At 45.4% G+C, this 22,015-nt stretch overlaps 1 protein-coding gene across 1 annotated transcript in view; it reads right to left on the bottom strand.

Annotated features, from left to right (window-relative positions):
• Positions 1-296: 296 nt before the first annotated feature.
• The window catches only part of LOC144888455 (spectrin beta chain, non-erythrocytic 1-like), a 67,885-nt gene continuing 46,166 nt past the window's right edge, over positions 297-22,015 (bottom strand). Inside the window, exons 5-11 of the mRNA XM_078766371.1 lie at positions 10,466-10,557; positions 10,007-10,087; positions 9,771-9,886; positions 8,324-8,436; positions 6,543-6,730; positions 519-726; positions 297-371 (exon numbers count right to left, since the gene is read on the bottom strand). Of these exons, the coding sequence (XP_078622497.1) occupies positions 297-371; positions 519-726; positions 6,543-6,730; positions 8,324-8,436; positions 9,771-9,886; positions 10,007-10,087; positions 10,466-10,557 (873 nt within the window). The remainder of the gene's footprint in view (positions 372-518; positions 727-6,542; positions 6,731-8,323; positions 8,437-9,770; positions 9,887-10,006; positions 10,088-10,465; positions 10,558-22,015) is intronic.

The following is a 22,015-nucleotide window of genomic DNA, read 5'->3' as shown; positions in this document are numbered from 1 at the left end:
GCGCTCCATTATTGTATGTAAATAATTATCGTTTAATTCTTCCATGAATCCTGACCAAGGCATACCAAAGAAGATCATGTTTCCCTCCTATTATTTTCAGACAGGGTATTTTCCTCGATTCGCTATTATGTTAACTCTTCACATCCTTTGTGACAGTTATAAATTAAGTGCACGATTTAAAGTTTTTGTTATCCTGCGACGGTGTTTCTGTCGACCTGGAATTTTGAAGTTAAAGGTTACAGGCCAGTAAAACAATTGGACGACATAGTACAAATAACATGAAAAACATTTGAACTTCACATGCACGTAAACATTCCCAATTGCAAAGGTCTAGGACAGCGGTTCATAACCTGGGGGTCGTTTGGGGTTTTCTGGGGGTCATAAATAACATATCAATTTGTTGAGCCCATTTTTAGGAACCTAACAAAGGTACATACCACACACAGTATTTTGTTCGCGTATGCGCGTACGTCACGACCCCCAGGTTAAGAACCGCTGGTCAAGGAGGTATATTATGCCGTAAAATGAAAAGCACAACAGTTGGATTCATAAACAATTTGCATGGCCACAGGTCGGTAGGACACAGACAGCTGGCGCGACAGCAAGACCTTGTTGACATCTGAGATGAGATGGCCCTCAGAAGGCAGGTACGCCTTTTGGTTGTTGGCACGAAGACGGCTCTGTATCGTGAAAAGCGATACCTCAAGATTTCCCTTCTCTGTAAATCTGCCAAAACACAATACAACGGCCAGAGAAAGGAAACAACAGAAGAATGAGTTACAACAGAATGTAGTCAAAGGTCTTTATGTGTCCTTTTGCTGTTCTCTTTAAGATGGTGTTAATTCCATCCTCGGACATTTATTAAATGTTGATATATTCAGTAATTTCTTAAAAGGGTCAGTGCTATTTGTAAAATCCAACTTCAAATGAATACTAATAATATTACACATGTGCACAGATCACTATTCCACTCGACCCATTATATGGGGAGGGCCTCCAACATCCACTCCATTCTCTCCTTCATTCAGCACCCTCTCCACTGCACTCCAAGTACAGACTTGGCATTTAATATGGAATATTTTTTTTGTGGGGATGAACTTACTTTTCAAGATGACTTAGAACCAAAAGTTCATTGGAATTATGTTGAAATTATTCTAGATTTTGTTAATGTGACCTTTAAAAGAAACAAAAACCACATTTGACATTTTGAAGCAAATAAATTGATCCTTGAAAGTGATGTAAACTGATATCGAACTCAATTCACGGACAGTACTGTGTTAAACTTCTGTACGTTTTCCAGAAGTATCTCTTTATTTTGCACATTAGCCAAAAAAAATTTCAACAAAAACAAAAGCTAAATTATGACTGGGATTACGGACAGTAAAATTACAGTTCAGTACTTCGTGTAACCGCCACGAGCATTCAGGAGAGCACGTACACGTCGAGGCATGCTGTTCACGAGATTTGCCAAGGCTTGCACAGGAATCGCTTGCCATGCAGTGACAATACAACATGCATTTTAAGGCCATTTTCCCTGCTAGAGCGGGGGTTAGCCTTGCGGTCCCCATGACAATCTTCTCCATTTTGCCCTATTTTCTGCATCTCTCCTTGTTAACCCCCTTGCCCGCATTTCTTCTTCCACCATCTTTAGCCAAGTCTTTCTCGGTCTTCCCCGTCCTCTACTTCCTTCTTCATCAATTTCCATCACTCTTCTCAACCAGTCACTTTCATCCTTCATCAACACATGACCAAACCATCTCAGCCTGTTCCTCTTCACAGCATCAATCACAGGCAATATTCCCATCATCTTTCGCAATTCATCATTTGTCTTCTTCTCTCTCAACGACACCTCCGCACATCCATCGAACCATTCACATTTCCACCCTTTCCAGCCTTCGTTGCTGCTCTACGTTCATTACCCATGTCTCGCTCCCATAAATCATAACACTTCTCACACATGCAGCATACACCTTTCCCTTCAGCTTCAGCGACACTCTCCTCCTCATCAGCACGCCACTCAGTTCCCGAAACTTCTTCCATGCACATCTCACTCGAGCAACCGTTGCCGAGTCTGATCCACCTTCTCCATTCAGCATGTCTCCGAGGTAGCAAAATGTTTTCACACCTTCCAGCTTCACGCCGTCTCCAAGATCCAACTCAACATTTCCTCCATCTGCAGCTCCCTCTGTGCACACCTTACATTTGAATGTAGCTGCCACACTGGTTAATGACCCTCTCAGACCACTACATTTTTGATGAACCCACTCAGCACACATTGTACATTGAATGGAGTTCACTCCGACACCCTTCCTGCACACAGCACACGGCCACTTCCCAGTTCTTTCCACCTCACCACATGCTTTACCACTTGCCATCACCTTTGTCTTTCCGATATTCACCTTCAGACCTTTTGTCTCCATACATTCCTTCCACTTGTTCATCTTTTCCTTCAGTCCATCCATACTTTCCGCCATCAACACCAGATCATCTGCATACAACAACTCCCACGGTAAACCCTCCTTTACGTTCTGAGCCAGCACCTCCATCACAGCTACAAATAGTAGTGGACTTAGTACCGACCCCTGATGCACTCCCACCTTCACCTCAAACTCACCACTGTTCCCGTCCTTCGTCCTTACAGCTGTGCGCGCTCTTTTGTACATTGCCATCACCACTCTGATCAACCATTCCTCCACTCCTAACTTCCTCAATGCCCATGTCAATACTTTGCGTGGAACCCTATCGAATGCTTTCTCCAGATCAACGAACCCAAAAAACAACTTCTTCCTCTTCTCCATGTACTTCTCCTGCAACTGCCTCACAATGAAAAGCGCATCTGTCATTCCTCTTCCTGGCATAAATCCAAACTGCATTTCGTCGATCTTCACTTTCTTCCTTATCCTCCTCTCCAACACCCTTTCCAATACCTTCATTCCATGCTCCAATAACTTTATCGTTCGGTACGAGCCACACTCCAGAGGGTCACCTTTCCCCTTGTATAGAGGGACGAGGGTACTCAGTTCCCAATCCACTGGAATGCGGCCTTCTTTCACCACCAGATTACACATCTCTGTCATTCTCTTCACACCCCAACTTCCTGCTGCCTTCAACATATCTCCCACAACTCCCGTCGGCCCTCCCGCTTTTCCACTCTTCATTGCTTTTATCGCTTCCTCAACTTCATTCTCGGTTGTCTTCTCTGCCGGTCCTAAAACTGGGTTACTCTCTATGTTGCCATCCCATTTATTCTCTGTATTCAACAGCATTTCCATATATCTTTTCCATCTTCCTTTAATTCCATCTGGGTCGACAACGATTTGTCCCACTTCATCCTTCAAGCAACTCACCCCCCATCACATCACACATCTCTTTCGCTATGTGCTTTGCAATCCTGAATACTGCTTTCTGACCCTCTTCCGAATCCAAGCGTTCTCCGAACATTTTCCTACATGCCTCCTGCGCCTTTGCTACCTCTTTCTTTGCAGCCTTCCTGGCTGCCTTATAACTTTCATGCTCTGCTGTTTCTGCTCCCGTACCCTTCGCCTTCTGCCACTCCTTGAACTTCTTCCTCTTCTCGTCAATCCTCTTTCCAACTTCATCATCCCACCACCATGTTTCCGAGTGCCTCGGTGGTCCTTTTGTCCATCCACATACCTCACCAACGGCTCCCAACAGACTAGCTTTCATTGACATCCAACCACTTTCAAGCTCAACCACATCATCCTCTACCCTACTCAGCCTCTCTTTTAATGCCTCCCTTACTGTCACCTCTTTCAACCTCCACACCTTCATTCTTGGTTGGTACTTCACCCGCCGAGCTATCCTCGCACCTTTCACCCTTATGTCGCAGACAACCAAGTGGTGCTGTGAAACAGCCTCCTCCCCCGGGATCACCTTTGTGTCCCGGAGGTGCCCCCTATCTCGCCTACGCACCATCAGGTAGTCAACGGTTGTCGTCGACCCACCTGACGTGTATGTAACAAGCTTATTATCCTCTTTCTGGAACTGAGTATTACAAATCAACAAATCAGCTCCATCAGCAAACTCCAAAATCCTTTCACCTTCTCCAATTCTCACACCATATCCGTAACCCCCATGAACTCCCTCAAAACCATCCATACTCCTTCCCACATGTCCATTCAGGTCTCCTCCCACCACAACAACTTCCTCATCTTTCACGTTTTCCATCAGCTTCTCTATCGCACACCAGAACTTGTCCTTCTCTTCATTGCTTCGACCAACCTGCGGAGTATATCCCGAGATGACGTTCACCAAGAGCTTTCCAATCATCATTTTCACCATCATCAACCTATCACTCACTATAGTCACACTCACCACACTGTCTACAAACTCCTCAGAAAACAGGACACCAACACCATTCACGCCCTCCGGGCACCCTTGCCACACAAACTTGTATTTCTGTCCCTGCCTACCCTTCACCATTCTCACACCACTTCCCTTCCATCTCGTCTCTTGCACACAACATATGTCCACTCTTCTTCAGACCAATACTTCCACCACTTCTCCTGATCTCCCTGTCATTGTCCCTACATTCCATGTCCCAAACCGCAAAAACCGATCTCCACTTCGGGCTGCACCTTGCCCATATGTAGTTGTAATTGTCATGGTTCTCTTTTTGAGGCAATGTTTTTATGGGGGGGGGGGGGGGGGCGGCGTCAGCATCACGGTTGCGGTTTAAACATATTCCAACAATATCCAAACAGAACCATGAAAACCATGAAAAATAATCTGGGAAAAGTCTCCAAGCGAGAACGTGGATTTAAGAAGGAAGGAGCAGAGGCGGAAGAGAAACGAGATACAGAGGGCGGGGCACAAGTCGAGACGAGGAGGAGAGCGAACAAACACGTGTCCGGGAGGAGAGAAAGAATCAATATAGAATTCTTTGTCTCGGGAGGTGAGGTGAGGGGGAGAAAATAAAATAAAAGAAACAAGCAATACAGCGAAGGAAATAACCCAAACCGACAAAACACACGACGGGGGGAGGGAAGCCCCAAGTCACCAGGCCGCGCACGAGGTACGACCCAGAAAACGATTAACTACACACAAGTTTGTACGAATTACAAACCAATACCAACCAGAAACACACAATAACACGTACACAGCAAAATAACCAGTGGAAATTTGACAAAGACAAGAATGGGAAAATACTTAAACTTCGATGCCGTGGAGAGCTCGAAGCACGCCTCACTCACCCGAGGAACCGGAAACCGGAAAAAAAAAGAAGAAAAAAAAGTGACAATAGCCTGCTGCAATTCACGCACAGAGGTCGGCTGCTGGTCCAAGTTGTCGATTTGACGCGTTAATTCTGCCCACAAGTTCTCTATCGGATTCATATCCGGGGACATGGCAGGCCACTCCATATGCTCTACACCATGGTCAGCAAGAAAGTGTTGGATCATGCGAGCATGATGAGGCCGTGCATTGTCATCTTGGAAGACAAAGTTTCCTCGAAAGGCTGCACGTGCAAATGGAAGCAATGTTTCTTCCAGAATGACCCTGTACTTGAACTGGTTCAGGTTTCCATTCAGAACAACCAGGTCAGTTTTGCCCCCTGCATGAAAAGCAGCCCAAACGATCACCCCACCACCTCCAGCTTGGACTCTTGGCACTATACAATCTTCGTTGTGGGCTTCAAGCACTTGTCTGCGCACTCGGACGCGGCCATCTTGACGATAGACCAGAAATCTAGACTCGTCACTGAAGGTCACGTGATTCCAGTGTCCTGGCTGCCATTGACGGTGCTCTCTGGCCCACTGCAATCGGCGCTGGCTGTGTTGTCTGGTCAGGCGTGGCTTTCTCAGGGGACGCCTGGCACAATAGCCTGCTTGAACCAGTCGTTGGTTGACTAGCCTTCTGGATACAGGCACATTTGTCAGTTGCTGTCACTCAGCCCTAAGCCGATTAGCTGACTTGGTACGGCCATTGCAGACTAACCGGTGCAGCTAGCGATCATCTCTCCTTGTGGTTCTGCGTGGACGTCCTGGCCTCGGTATTGGAGTAGGGACACCCCTCTGAGCATTTCGTTTCAGGATCTTTCACACCTGGCCTTGAGTGATGCCATACTGCCGAGCAATAGCACGCTGTTTCATGCCAGAATTTGGTAAAGTCACCACTCCATGACAAACAGCATTGTCAAGTTGACGGACCATCTCCAGAGGAAGCGGCAATAACTTTTGTAGACGTGCAGCAGTTGTTTTCCACTAATACAGAACGCAACAACCCTTATATACCCGATTGTGAAGCCAGTCGTCAAATGTACCTGTCCTTACATTTTGTCACGCCACCTGTGATATAATCCTGTTATTGACTTCTTGCTGCGAAAGACAATCAGTGACATGGTTCTTTCAACAAAGACATCACCGAAGGGTAAAAGAAACTCACCAGATTGATATACTGAGTTCAGAAAGTAAACCCAAGTCAAGAAAAAAAAAAATTCCATATTAAATGCCAAGTCTGTATATGAGAAGAACAAAATAGCAAGAGAGTGTGGTGAGTTCCCATGTTGGTTTAGTGCAGCTTACTTAGGTGGCTTTTCCTCTGTGCGGTAAGCATTAAAGGCCTGCAACTGAAGCTGGACACCGTGCAGTGAATTGGCAAAGGTGCGGTTGTCCAAAATGGATATGGTTTGCTGAATCCATTGCAAGAGATCCGAGCCAAGTGACTCGTATTGGTCAATTAGCCGTGCCGTCTCCATTGCGCTGCCCAGAACCTATCAGGAAGAAAGCGACAATAAATTTGCAGCTCACCTATGGACCTCGACACGAAGAACTACACATCATTTATCCCCTAATCTATAACTTCCACCTTTCATTAATAATAATCATACGACATACAATTTTAGCATATGTGTGTGTCCAAGTGTGAATAGATGTCACATTAAAAACTGAAACAGCAACAAATGTAGACCCCAACGATTGAAAAACATAAAAATATAGCAATACAATATACACGTGTGTGTGGGTGTGTGTGGGTGTGTTCAAACACATATGTTTGACTTGTATGCTCTCCTAAACCGCTGGAAAGAATGAGTTGCGATTTGGTGGTTGTATTTGGGGTAAGGCCTGGGGGTTTTTTAGGCATAAATAAATTAATAGTTGAGGGCGTTCGGGAGGGAGGAGACGACATAGATTCCATGCAAATGTGTATCATGTAGCGCCGCTCTCGGTGGAAGAGTGTATTACAGGTCCCATCGTTATGCATTATTATAATAATATTGCCGATATGAAAAAGTTATAGATTTGAAAACTACTCGGCCAGTTTACAAACAGGCTCTGTATTTTATGCACTGCTAAATCCCTGGAGAAAATAAGTTGAAAAGTGCTGGTTGTACTTCGGGTGTGTATGGGAACGTTCTACTAAGTTGGGATGGGCACCTCCAACCTAGGTTTTTACTTCTATCAAAGTGGGGGATTACCATAAGAAGTGAGTGAGTGTACGCAGTCAAGTGATAAAGTGCTTAATAGAAAGTGGGGGGGAAGCTAGGCTGGGTGGTGAGGGATATGACACAACATAGTTGCTGTAAGTAGCCTGGTGTTGGCTTAGTGGTTAGGGTGCCAGCTTGGCATCCCAGGATCCTGCGTTCGATTCCCGGTCGATCGCTGAATTAACGCCAGGGGGGTTGACTCAGCCTGTCATCCTTCAGGGGTCGGCAAATTGAGTACCAGTTCACTGGTAATTCCCTGTGTGTCGCAAAAGGCAACCAACAGGGTTGGTGGCAGGAAGGGCATCCGGCTGTAACACATTGCTTCAAAAAGGGGACCACGGTGCCCAAAAAATGGCCAACCCCCGCTCTGCGGGGAAAAATTTCCTCTAAAGGTGGTTCCTAAAGGTGGTATAGTTGCTGTAAGTGAGACGTGGTTTGGTGAGCAATCTTTGACACTTTGACATTTCGGTTGAATATGTTAAAGGGTAAGGGAAAAAGTCTGAAAAACCACACGTGGGACGGATGGAGAGCAAACCTATCGTCCCCTCTGGTGAAACCAGTGGGGGACTAATAACAACAATATGAGTTCCCTTACAAGGAATGCAGCAGGAGGCCTTCAACACAAGTTTTTTTTTTTGCTAACTTCCAGAACCATTATTTGTCAGCTGGTTGTGATCTTTTGTACCTTTGAATGTTTTGTCTTTTGTACCCATGTCAAATATTTCATTAATTTCATTCTCCTTATTTTGCATTCTTTTTGCTTTTCCCTTATTTACTTTTACCTATCACTTTTTTATCTCCTTAAATGTTACGTCACGTAGTAAGTTTCCTCATGAGGCTTTATTGGCAATGTCAGTATAACTTCAAGCCTCAGGTTACCTTTCCAATGCGCTTTCCTTCCACTGCAAGAGCCTTCATCTTCGAAAAATAATGGTAGTACGTCACGACATAAGTGATGACCGACTTCTCATCCGGGTGCATGACTGCAACATCTGAAACCATAGCACGAACTACATTAATCTGTGAATATTTCAGCTTTATAAGATGGACTTTAAGATTCCTGTGCAACTACTATCCACAAATTGTATGTTAGAAAACATTAGCTGGTGTTCAGGGTACAATGATGCTTCATTCGCACCAAATAATGTTCCTTTGCTGGAACAGATTAAGCACCGCCTTCTCCCACCTGAATCCCATCATCCACAAGGAAACCCCTCCTTCAGCAAGGCCAGCAAAGTATTCCTGTGGGATGCTTTCCCATCCTATTCCAACGAGCGGAACAGTTTGTTAGCCCAGTAACATCAGCACATTCTTATCCCTTTGTCAGGGCTGACAGGATGTCTTGGAGGTATGCACATGTCACTAAGCTGCTTAGCCTGGGTTTGAATCCCACCCAGCTGTAAACTGTCATCCCGGTGTTTCACAGACAGGGACATTCATCATTGTGTGTGCTGTTCCTCGGATGGACATTAAACTGGGAGTCCCGTCTGCCAGCATTTGTTGGTTGACAGTAAATATCTCACGGTGTCCTTCGTGAAGAGTAGACAAGCTATTGTGGGCACCATGAACGAATTCCAAATTGTTGTCCTAACCAGTAGAGGGCACTGAATCGGGGACACAGTCAACCCATCAGGCAATGTTGCTACCCAGCAGCAGCCTTGTGCCGCATACGAACGAAGAAGCCTTTTGCCACATGCTCAAAGGCCCCTGAATCACCAAATAACCAAAGACAATCTCAGAGACATTGACACTGTCTTGATGCTTTTTCAATTGGAAAATTTGCTTGTGCTTCCAGCAGAAATTAATATATCGGATGAAATGGCCTCAAGTTTAAGGAACGAAAAGGGGTTCAGTTGCATTGCACCGCGGTTCTTATCCAAGGACATGTGTCATTCTGCAAATGAATGTCGCGATAACATACAAGAACAGAAACAGCTTGCAAGCAAATGAAGCACCACAACAGGAAAAGTGGGATCATGCCAAAAAAAAACAAGCCAGTACAGTGGTACGAGAAAAGAAACACCTGCATTGGCTCACCATGTGTACATACAGTTATGAAATCATGTTGACCATATCTCCTGAGGAAGGGAAAACTGTCAGCTCTTTTCACGACTCCAAACATCTCATAATGGCTAAGGGTACCCCCTTGGAATGAATTACCTTGTGGAGCGAACGAGGTACATATGCTCACTTCAGGAGCAGTTTCCTAGTCATTGGTTGTGGAACGAGGCTACTGGTAACCCCATACGTTTAGGATCCATAAAGCATATTATTGATGAAAACTTGTCTCTAATTGTATCATGCCATGTCCCATTGAAATCCCAACCTTCAGGGTCCAAGAGTTTGGTGATGCCCAGCTCCTGTTCAGCCACAGAGAATGCCTTCAGCAGGTTACCATGGGGATCGTTGACATCCAGTTTGTCGTAATCTACCAAGTCTGGCCTGAAAACAAAAACGCATATATGCCTCACAGTGAATTGCAATTACACACCAATGTGTGGGGTAATGAAAGTTAGAAGGAAGTGCTCGGTTCGTGGTTGTCATAGTGGAACGTTTGCTGACCTGTGCTTGTGTATGATCGCATTGAAAGCCATACCGTCGCGCCAGCTTGTTGTAAAATTCTGTACCTTCACGTGTTTGTACCTGAGACAAGTGATCTTTTTCAACAAACTAATCTAACACATTATTACATTGTATTATTCAGGAAAGGAAACTGATTCTTTTTCAGGAAGGGACTAGCAACAACAACCAACGTACATGTAAATTATTTTAACGAGGTCATACAATTTGATCATACAAGTTATATAATTTGATCAAATAATGATTAAACTTTAACAAGAAGGCAAGAAGCCAGCTTAACATTATAAATTTCCATGAGCGTGTGTGCAATGATGGGAAAAGAGATCACATCAAACACAGCACTTGTTGCAGACAATGTCATCTGAAAAGAAACTGCTATTAAGAGTTTTATCATTTTAAATTCCAGCTGGTATATTTGCCCATCTTGCCCATCAGGCATACCCTGTGGTTTTCATCTGGCACCAGAGCAGCAGGGCATCCTTGGCCGACCGCACTTCACTGCTGTCTTCTGTTTCCACACTGATGTCCTGGATCTGTGAGTGGTTCACAACTCAAATAAATATGTCAGGTACAATCACTAACTTTAGATGAGAGAGAGTCAGATGGGGGAAGAAAGAGACTTGACTTTTATGTCCTTTTATTACAAAAGTATAAAAAAGCAATAAACAATAAATGATGATTCAAAGAAAACAATCACAACAGTTGCACAAGCATTTACATGATAAATAAACAAATTATCAGCAAATAAACCAGCAAGTATTAAGGAAAACAACGACATAGTAAATACTAACTGACCCTCAGCTATTTTGCAAAATGCATCTCTCACACACCACTGCTTCTCAAAGAGTTGTATCTCAGAACAACAACAAAATTCCAGCTTCACTCTTGAAACACAGAGAGCTTTAAACATTTCCAAAACATCTGTACTATACAAATCATTCCATATCTTTGATTTCCTGGTCTTATATATCGCCAACTTGGCTTGCGCAAGAAAGAAATGAATTAAAATTTGCTGTTGGGGAATTGAACATTGAAGGAATTGTTGGGGAATTGAAGCGCCATGTTGATCGTAGGCGGAAAGCCATGATGCGGCACTTGAAATTGACCAGCCCTTGGCCACCCTCTGCAGTTGGTAAGTTTAGAATCTCCGGTCTCAGCCAATGCTTTCCGGACCAGAAGAAATGGGTGATGCATTTTTATATGTCCTAGGGCCAAAAATAAAGGTAGGAAAATCAAAAACAAAGGAAAACCGTGCAAGTAACATTTTAAAGAAAACAAATAAAGGAGTTAACTGGTCACAACGTACATACGCATGGGGCAAGGTTTCAGTTTGTCCACAAAATGGACATTGCTCACTTATCGCTTGCGAGAAGCGGTGAATTAGGGAATTTGTGGGTAGGATCCAATGAGCAATTCTCCAATGAAGATCCCCAACACGTTTCGGCACAGGCTGTTTATAGTACCACTCACAAATAGGGTAAAGGGGAGGGGTATTCGGCAGGACTGCAGGCCATCTACAGGGTACAGGGGAGGACAACGAAGGAAAAAGGATTTTTAAGCATTGCATATCTACAGGGCCTTTCGATTGATCCCAGAAAAGGATAGAGAGTGGCCAAACTAATCGGTTCCAAACTGAGAGAACCAGATAGACACAGATTGGGGAAGGGTGGAGAAGATTCGGAGGTGGGTACGGGAGGGTTGCTTGCCCAGCCATTTGAGGCACAGTAGATGCGAAGCACCATTTTCAAAACGCTGTCAACTCTGCGACACGATCTAATGCCAACCGTCGAAGCCAGAGCGGTAGCACTGATCCACCTGTCATTGGTGGCGTTTCTCAAGTGACACACTTTTGTTACTGAGGCATTTATAAACTTTTGAATGAAGGTGCTTTCATTCACCCACTCACCAAATACAGAGTTGTGAAATAATGGCTCGTTGAAGAACATGGATCAAACATAAGTCGAGGGGTCACGGAGACAGGTATAGGCTTGCCACGCATTCAGTAGGCTTTGGTGAAAGGCAGGTAGCATCGATAGATCTATCCTGGTCGAGTCCATCAGGAACAGCTCCTGTGAAAGGTCCAACATCCCTGCTTGACATAAGATGCAGCTGGTAAGCTGTCTCCAGGCCAAATATGGTTCAAACAAGAAGCGCCATGTTGATCGTAGGCGGAAAGCCATGATGCGGCACTTGAAATTGACCAGCCCTTGGCCACCCTCTGCAGTTGGTAAGTTTAGAATCTCCGGTCTCAGCCAATGCTTTCCGGACCAGAAGAAATGGGTGATGCATTTTTATATGTCCTCCACCAGAGTTTTGGGCGGCTGCAGGGAAAGAACCTTGTACCATAACTTAGTGGTGACCAGACTGTTGACGACTAGTACCCTACCTCGGTAGGACAGTTGGCAGAGCAAGTTCTTCCATTTCAGTAACAGTACTTCAATGTGTGCCAACAAGCCTTCCCAGTTATGCCTCACAAAATTCCCAGGGCCAAGGAACACCCCTAGGAACTTAATCCCATCTCTTTCCACGAAAGATTGGCAGGGAGAGGAGGAGGGAGAGGAAATAGGGGGGCAAGTAGGGGTAGGTAGAGGGTTGAAGCCACAGCGCTTCTGTTTTTGTCCAATTTATCTTGGCCGATGATGCCCTGCTGAAGAGATCCAATGCACTCATCATCAAATCAATGTCTTCTGACTGTCTGATGCAGACACAGATGTCATTTGCATAAGCAATGCTTTTTAAGGGGTGGGTTCCAAAAGTAACACCAGACAAGGACTTCCGAAAGGTATTTAAGAGGGGCTCAAGGGATAAAGCGTACAAAATTCCTGACAGAGGGCAGCCTGCCTTACCCCTCTCCCAACACAAAAGGGGGGTACAAGTTCATTGTTTATCTTTAAGATAGCCGATATGCTTGAATAACATAATTGTATATGGGATAGAAAGAGGTTCAAAACCAAAACATTTTAGCACTTCAAAAAGATATGTATGAGAAACACAGTCAAAAGCTTTCTCCTGGTCGAGGAAGATCAAGCCACAACTTTCATAATTAATCTCAGATTTCAATGACATCTCGGACAACAGAGATATTATCCTGAATATTGCGACCAGGAACACAATAAGTCTGGTCCATGTGTATAATGTCTCCTAGTAGGGGTGAGAGACGAAAGGCCAAAGCCTTAGAGAAAATTTTATAGTCCGTACACAATAAGGACAATGGCCTGCACTGTGATATGAGCAATAAATATCCTTTTTTAAGAAGCAAAGTAAGCACGGCTCGCCTGCAGCTCAGTGGGAGTTCACCCTTCTTCAAGCTTTCCAGGAAAACCAGAAGCAAATCAGGTCCAATCAAGTCCCAAAATTGCTTGAAGAACTCCACTGGCAGACCATCCAGGCCAGGTGATTTCCCTCTGTCCAGGCTTTTAAGGGCAACATAAAGTTCCTCAAGTGTGAGCGGTGACTCCAGATCCGTTCTTTGATTTGGAGTTCGTGTACCGACACCATCAAACAAGTTCGGAACAAGTTCTGCATCGACATCTGTTGTCTGGTAAAGTGTAGAGAAGAAGAGTCTTACATCCTTCTTAATTTCTACAGGGTTAGTCGTGATCGAGTTATCAGGACGTTTCAAGGCAATAATTAGGGAATGAGGAGATTTTGACTCAAAATCAAAGAAAAACCGGGTCGGGAATCCAGGAGGTAAAGGTGCTGAAAGCGTAGTCTCGTTAGCGCTCCTTGGGTTTGATTAGAAATTATATTATTAAGAAGAGACTTCTTCTCACATAGTCTTAGTTTATTTTGGGGGGTAGGATGGGTTTTTTAATTTGTTTTAATCTGGAGGATCTCCTCCTCCAGCTCCACTTTCATTCTGCGTTATACCTGTGTGTTTAGAAACAAAACTGCTGACAGAAACTTCTAATTTGGACCTTTGTGTTGTCACACCACAATCGCTGGTCCTTAAAACTGGATTTGGAGCCTCTCAGATTGGACCACACCCTCTCAAAGACATTCCTAAAGGAGGGGTTATCTAATATGGAAATGTTCAGTTTCCAAAGTGAGTGGCGATTTGGAGATAACCCTACACGGTAACTCATGGTAATGAGGTGATGGTCGGAGAAACCAGACGGGGAAATTTCAGTGATGGGGGAGAGGTTGGCAAATGACAAATTTATATAAAATCTATCAAGTCTGGCAAGGGCCACTTGATTATTGGCAACCTTACACCAGGTAAATTGATGGGTGCCTGGATTTTGTATCCGCCAGATATCTTGAAAACCAAAATCTCTTATTATTTTAGATAACAGTCTGGCTGGTCCAGGGTGAGGTTCTGCGCCATTCCGATCGCACACAGGTTGCAGGGTGCAATTAAAATCACCGCCTATTATAATGCACTTCAGCAAGGCTAACTGCATCATGTGGAGTCATAACCTGTCAGAGAAGGTTCGTCGGTCTGTGCCTTTTGAAGGGGCATTAACCACCTTTAGAAAAAACAGTACAGTCCTCATCCCTTTTGAAGGGGCATTGACATTTATTAAAGTAAAATTTATAGCTCCATCAACAAAATCCAGTGAAGCTAAGTGACCTGGGATTATTTCCTGAAATGAGAGTTGGAGCGGGCAAAAATGGGGATTAATTAGAAAGGCAACTCCTGCTGTACGAGAGGTTGAATCGCTAAAGTAGCCGGCCTTTTTCATCATTCGATTCCATATAGCGTGAGACGATGGAGTAGAGTGGGTTTCTTGTAAGAAAACCACATCTAGTTTCCGTTGCCTTACAAGGTTGACCACTTGGAGCATCCTGGACTGGCTCGCACTACCATTTATATTGAGGCTACCAAAAATAGTCATAGAGATGTAAAAGAGGTAAGGAAAGGGAAATATGCGTATCATCCTTTTAGTTCATTTTTTGCCTTAACAATGTGTTTCTTAAGCCTACTGCATTGGGGTTCCGTGAAATTGTTGTCACTGGGTCGGTGAATAATACACCTTGCCATTTCAATAAACCCATGTAGATCAGAAAAATGATCTTTTATTTCAATATATCTTTTTCTAAAAGTCTGGTTCAGAAACTTGAGTATTTGTGATGGTAAAATGTTGGAATCACTGTATGTGGGGAATTCCTCAATGTCATAGGATTCCTCCTCAGACATGTCAGAAGCACTATCTGGGACCGCTGGATCTTGAGACACCAGAATACTCTGTGGTGTGCAGGTGTCATCCTGCCCTGTTTCTGTAGGAACAGGTTGAGGGAGCGGTTCTACCAGAACTCCAGGTAATGTGGGCGGGAGGGGCGATTCTGCAACCTGTTGCACAATTTGAGGTTCTTCCTCGGGACAATTTTCGGACAATGCTCGGGACAATTTGAGGACTCGTGCTCACTGCTCAGGTACATTTTCTAAATTGGCCGGTACAACGACTTTTGAATGGTTTGAAAGATCGCCGTCAGGTGCGTTGGAACACTGAGGGGTCGAAATTTGCTCTTTTTGTCTCCCAGTCGAATCTCGACCCGACTTGTCATAATCCACACAAGGATTTAACATAGTTTGCACTCCAACCTCATCTGGAGGTAACGCATGCAACTCCTCCACATTAAGCTGAGGGTCCATATCGGCAGCAAGCAGAGGATCTGCATTCACATTTACCAATACTTCATATCGATTACTCATCGATGTTTCATCAGGTGGTACTGAGTCCAATGCATCGGAGTGTAACACCACCTTCTTTTCCTTACGGGGTGGAGGGACATTCCGAGGTGTTTTCCTCTTTCTCAAAGAGGAGACAAGTGTAAAACCATCTCAAACGTTATCATTCTCGGAGGTTTTCGATGTCGATGGTACGTTTTCTGTCACAGTATCAGGGGGGTGTTGTCTGCTCGGCCACTGCGGGGGCAATTTGTGGAAAAACCGTTTTAGATGCCCAAAGTTCCCACAGCCGAAACATTTTAACGTTTCCGTGGACGCATATACCTGGTACTCGTGATTATCCACACAAAACGTAAATACCGCGTTGAGCACCTTGTCCACATTGGATGCAGGAAACACGATGTACACCTGCCGCCGGAAGGACATGATGTGTTTAGCCTGCTCGTTGCGACACCCCAGAGATACATCGTGATCTCCGACACCACTGTACCAGACCGAGATAACATCGTGATCTCCGACACCACTGTGCCCTACCGAGATAACATCGTGATCTCCGACACCACTGTGCCATGCCGAGATAACATCGTGATCTCCAACACCACTGTGCCATACCGAGATAACATCGTGATCTCTGACACCACTGTGCCATACCGAGATAACATCGTGATCTCCGACCCCACTGTGCCATACCAAGATAACATCGTGATCTCCGACACCACTGTGCCATACCGAGATAACATCGTGATCTCCGACACCACTGTGCCATACCGAGATAACATCGTGATCTCCGACATCACTGTGCCATACCGAGATAACATCGTGATCTCCGACACCACTGTGCCATACCGAGATAAGATCGTGATCTCCGACACCACTGTCCCATACCGAGATAACATCGTGATCTCCAACACCACTGTGCCATACCGAGATAACATCGTGATCTCCAACACCACTGTGCCATACCGAGATAACATCGTGATCTCCGACACCACTGTGCCATACCGAGATAACATCGTGAGCTCCGACACCACTGTGCCATACCGAGATAACATCGTGATCTCCGACACCACTGTGCCATACCGAGATAACATCGTGATCTCCGACACCACTGTACCATACCGAGATAACATCGTGATCTCCGACACCACTGTACCATACCGAGATAACATCGTGATCTCCGACACCACTGTACCATACCGAGATAACATCGTGATCTCCGACACCACTGTGCCATACTGAGATAACATCGTGATCTCCGACACCACTGTACCATACCGAGATAACATCGTGATCTCCGACACCACTGTACCATACCGAGATAACATCGTGATCTCCGACACCACTGTACCATACCGAGATAACATCGTGATCTCCGACACCACTGGCACTGGCACTGTGCCATACCAAGATAACATCGTGATCTCGGACACCACTGTACCATACCGAGATAACATCGTGATCTCCGACACCACTGTACCATACCGAGATAACATCGTGATCTCCGACACCACTGTACGTGTACCATACCAAGATAACATCGTGATCTCCGACACCACTGTACGTGTACCATACCAAGAAAGCTCTTTTAAAATTAAATCGTTTTTCAGGAATGGGGGACAATTTGATATCAAGACTTTCACGGCGGGGTGTCCAGTGGGGAGACCAGGACAAAGTGTCCATTCTCGGTAGACAAACCGGTCGCCACAATTTCATGCACAAGCTGCTCTTCAGCTACGAATATAACCACACGTTTGTTCATCCGTGAAGCCGCACGGATTTCCTCGAGCCCGATTATGTTACCCACCGCAATGACGATGTCTTCCACGGTGACCTCGTTAGGGGAAACTCAAACCACGCCATGTTTCCGCGTCAAGCCCTCAAAGGTCGCGTAGCGGGAACGTGCCGACATTAAGACGATCGGAAAAACCCTCGGCCTAAGCCGAGATGGATTGGGGGAGGGTGGACAGTTTTCTGTACCAGTAGGGGGAAAAAGGGAAAAGCGCTACTCGGCATACACCAGCGCGAGCGAAACTATCGCAAGGAAACACACCTCTCAATGAGGAGGAGGGCGAGAAATCACGACAACCCGTCAGAGTGCCGATGGACTCGCCCCTCAACGAAAGTGGGGGAAAAAAAATAGAGATAGCAACACAAGCGAGGAATGTAATGGAGGCGGGGAGGGGTGAGGGGTGAGGGGAACGGGTGGGGTGAGGGACGGTCGGAGCAGAGCTGTGCTCTGGGTCGGAGCCCGGAGGAAGGGAAGACCGGGCAGGGGGAACGGGCGTGGAACTGGGAGGTGAGGAGAGGTGGGGGGAGGAAAAATGGGAAGAGAGGACGAGGGTTGTGGTACCGGGTTTGATGAAAATGGAGTGGTGGGGGGAGACAGAGAATACACAATGTGAAAATAAACAAAAATGGAAAGGAAGGGTTAGAACAACGACCAAAAAAAGGGGGGGGGGGGGGAGGGTAGAAAGATCGAAAGTCGGAGCAGCTCGCACCTCACCACACATGCACAGCCGCCATCTTGCCACGCCCAACACACAACCGGCCAGAAAGGGGGAGGGAGGGGGAGGGAGGGGGAGGGGGAGGGAGAGGGAGGGCGAGAGGGAGAGGGGGAGGGGGGGAGGGATGGGGAGAGGGAGAGAGAGAGAGAGAGAGAAAGAGAGAGACAGAGAGACAGAGAGACAAAGACAGAAAGAGAGAGAGAGATTCAAAGAATTAGCAACAACAACCAACATTAGAACATCAGCGTTGGACACTTTTCTGATAATTGCCTTTTTATACAAAAAGTGGGGGAAAATCGCCCTGTAACAAAGCTAAGCACATGTACTTTATCTCAATGACCAAAGTACATGGTTCTGCAAAGGCCCGTTAATGCCAATTGAGGCACTAACATCAATCCTGGCTCGAAGATTAACATCCATGGCCATACAAAGCACAACGGCTCTTTCTTCAATTAAAAGATGCCTTTTTATCTTAAACGATTTTTAAAATGACAGAGCTGAACACTTGCAGTGGGCTCAAAGGCCAAACTACAGTATATGGCTGTACAAAGCCGAGAAAAAGCTTATTAAGGAAATACACGTGGACCTCGACTCTCAGACCAAAATGTATTGTCAAACTCGAGAGTTCATAGAACACCTTATCCCACGCAGTCTTGAGATAAATATGATCATAATAATATAACTAGAGGAACTAGAACGACACTCTTTGATGTCACGATGTCGACCGATATGCCTCCGCCCACATTATTACATCATTATAATACTTGTATCTACTTTGATTTAAATCCATTCAGCTGTGCCCAAGTTAGCACATTTTTACCTGACATTACCTCTGAACTTTGACCTATTGACCCCAAAATTTAATCAGTTCAAGTTTACATCATCAAACATACCTGTACCAAGTTTTAATTTAAATCCCTTCAGCTGTTCACAAGTTCTCACATTTTTACCTGACATGACCTCTGTCCTTTGGCCTTTGACCTCGGGACCCCCAAAATCTAATCAGTTAATCATTACATCATCTATAACCCGATTTGTGAACGTCTGTTTGTTCGGTTGTGCCTCGTGGACAGCCTAAGGAAGTGACTTAGAGAGGGAAGAGGGGTTCATTGGGGGTAACTTTTCACGACAAAAAACATGGGCACATTGGATTTAGACTAGGGGCGTGGCACAGGGCGTGCCCAAGGGCAAAAAAGCCCACTACACACACGTGACTGACTTTATTTTCCGGGCAACGCCGGGTAACTGTGCTAGTTATACATATCAGTACCAAGTTTGAATTAGATCCCTTTAGACATTCTGAAGTTATAGACCTATTCCAGACTTTCACCTTTAACCTTTGACCTCTTGAACCCAACATCTAATCAATTAATCTTTACATCATTATACATACCTGTAGCAAGTTTGAATTGGACCACTTCAAACATTCTCACGTTATAGACCTATTACAGACTTTGACCTTTGAACTATGACCCCAAAATCGAATGACTTAATCTTTACAACATTATACAAACCTGTACCAAGTTTGAATTAGATCACTTCAGCCGTTCTCAAGTTCTAGACCGATTACATAATTGACCTTTGGCCCCAAAATCGAATCCGTTCATCTTTACATCATTACACATACGTGAACCAAATTTGGTCAGAATCTCATCATTGGTTCACAAGTTATCGTGGTAACAGTATTTTTACCTAAAATAACCTTTGACCTTTGACCTCCTGACCCCAAAATCAAATCACTTCATCTTTGCATCATAATACATACTTGCACCAAACCTTTGGTCAAAATCCCATTTCTGGTTCACAAGTTTTTTTGTGTGTTTTGTATACAAGATCGAGGCTCATGTAAGAGCTAACATTAATCACAAAAAAACAAACAGACACGTAAAAAAAACATATAATAAAGGCAGCGGGAGACAAGATGGGGGGAGAGAGGGAAGCACACAAGCACAACAGGAGAGAACAGGGACATCGGGAGATCTGTGGAGGGCAGAGGGTTTGGGGGGAGGCGGCATGCGAAGTGGGGGGGGGGGGGGAATGGGAGACGTATAAAACACATAGACACTGCTAGGACTTCAAGGAAAGAAGTCGGTATTTCAAAAAAGTGGATATGGGGTGAAATTAACAGGGGCAGAAAAGATCAAGGTTTTGGATGGGGGAAGACAAGAGATGGTGATGAACAGCTGTTTCAAAGACCTGGAGGGAGGAGTGGGATTGAAGAGAGTGAGGGAGTTTGTTCCAGAGGCGGGAGAAAAAAAGAATGAAAAAGTGAAGATGAGCAGAGAGTCTTGATTTTGGCAATATCACCAGAAGAGGGTTGCTGGCAGATCTTGTGCGACCTGTAGGAATATTTGGGGGACAGAGCACAGACAGAGCTGAGGGAGCTAGGCTGGAGAGGAGTCGGTAGAAGACAGAAAGTCCACCAACCTGCCTGCGGTGAGTGAGTGAAAGGCCCTCAGCGTAAGCTTCATCGTGAGAGATTCCAATGATTCTGAAAGCTTTGGTTTCAACAGCGTGAAGCCGAGCTAGGTGTGAGGCAGGACCACAGCCCAGAGGGGAGAACAGTATTTCATTGAGCTGCGGATGAAAGCCTTATGTGCGGTGAGGAGCTCAGGTGTGCGAAGGAAGGACTTCGCACGATGGAGGATGCCCAGTCGGCGACTGGCTTTGTAGGCCAGCTTGGAAATGTGGTTTTCCCAAGAAAGATCATGGCAGATAGTGAGACCCAAAAGCTTGAGTGACAGAACTTCTTGGCTTGGAGAGGATTGATGAGAAAGTAGATGGGAGGGTTGTCCAGGTGGTCTTTTCGGAGAGACATCGTAAGAGTTTGAGATTTGTCAGGATTGAAAGACATGTTCCACTTGTTTGCCCAGTCTGTGATTTTGTCAAGGTCTGCAGAGAGTGAGGAGGCTGCAGACTGCCTATCTGAGGGATGATGAATGGAGCGGCAGATAGTGGAGTCATCCCCAAAGAGATAGAGAGGATTTTCCAGAGAGTCAGAGAGATCATTGATGAAGACCAGAAAAAGCACAGGACCCAGAACACTGCCTTGGGGAACTCCAGCCTGACCAGGAAGGGGAGAGGAGAGAAATCCATTCAAGGCCACACGTCCACTACGACCAGAGAGGAAGTCCGCAAGCCAAGCGTGGAGATTTCCATGGATACCATAGGAGGAGTGTTTGGTGAGCAGAGCTGGGTGCCAGACCATATCGAAGGCACGTGGTATGTCAAGGGAGACAGCTCTGATTTCCTGTTTGGCATTGAGGACCTCCATCCATTGTTGAGACAGCAGAAGCAGCATGTCCAGAGTAGAATGACCTGGTCTGAATCCAAATTGATGATCCGAGATCAAGCCATTGGAGAAGAGGAAGGATTTGATATCCGAAGCAATGGTGGATTCCATGACTTTGCTGATAATTGGGAGCAGGCCGATTGGTCTGTAGTTGCAAGGATCTGTTTTTGCACTTTTTTGTGTAAAGCGGTAATGTTGGCTGATTTCCAAGCTGATGGGCTGATGCCGTCTGGCCCAGTTGCAGAATCAGAGTCGAGGTTTGACAGAAACTTCTCCACCTTGTCAGGAGAGAAGGACACAGAGTCCAGGAGCAGCTGAGTACGACTGGTTATGGTGGGTACAGAGAGAGATGGGTTTGGGACACAATATGTTGAGGCAAACACAGAGTTGAGGCATTCAGCTTTTTCATTTGCGGAGTCAGCTGTGTAGCCATTTGAAGTAAGGGAGGGGATGGAGGCGGAAGAAACACCAGAAACAGATTTGACCAGATGCCACCAGGATTTGGAAGACGCAGACAGGTTTGAGAGTTCAGTCTTGAGAGCAGAGAGATCGTGTTTCCTGGC

Source organism: Myxine glutinosa, chromosome 12 (genome assembly GCF_964187855.1).
Source record: "Myxine glutinosa chromosome 12, kmMyxGlut1.1, whole genome shotgun sequence".
Lineage (NCBI taxonomy): Eukaryota > Metazoa > Chordata > Myxini > Myxiniformes > Myxinidae > Myxine > Myxine glutinosa.
This window is presented reverse-complemented; position numbering and strand designations above follow the sequence as displayed.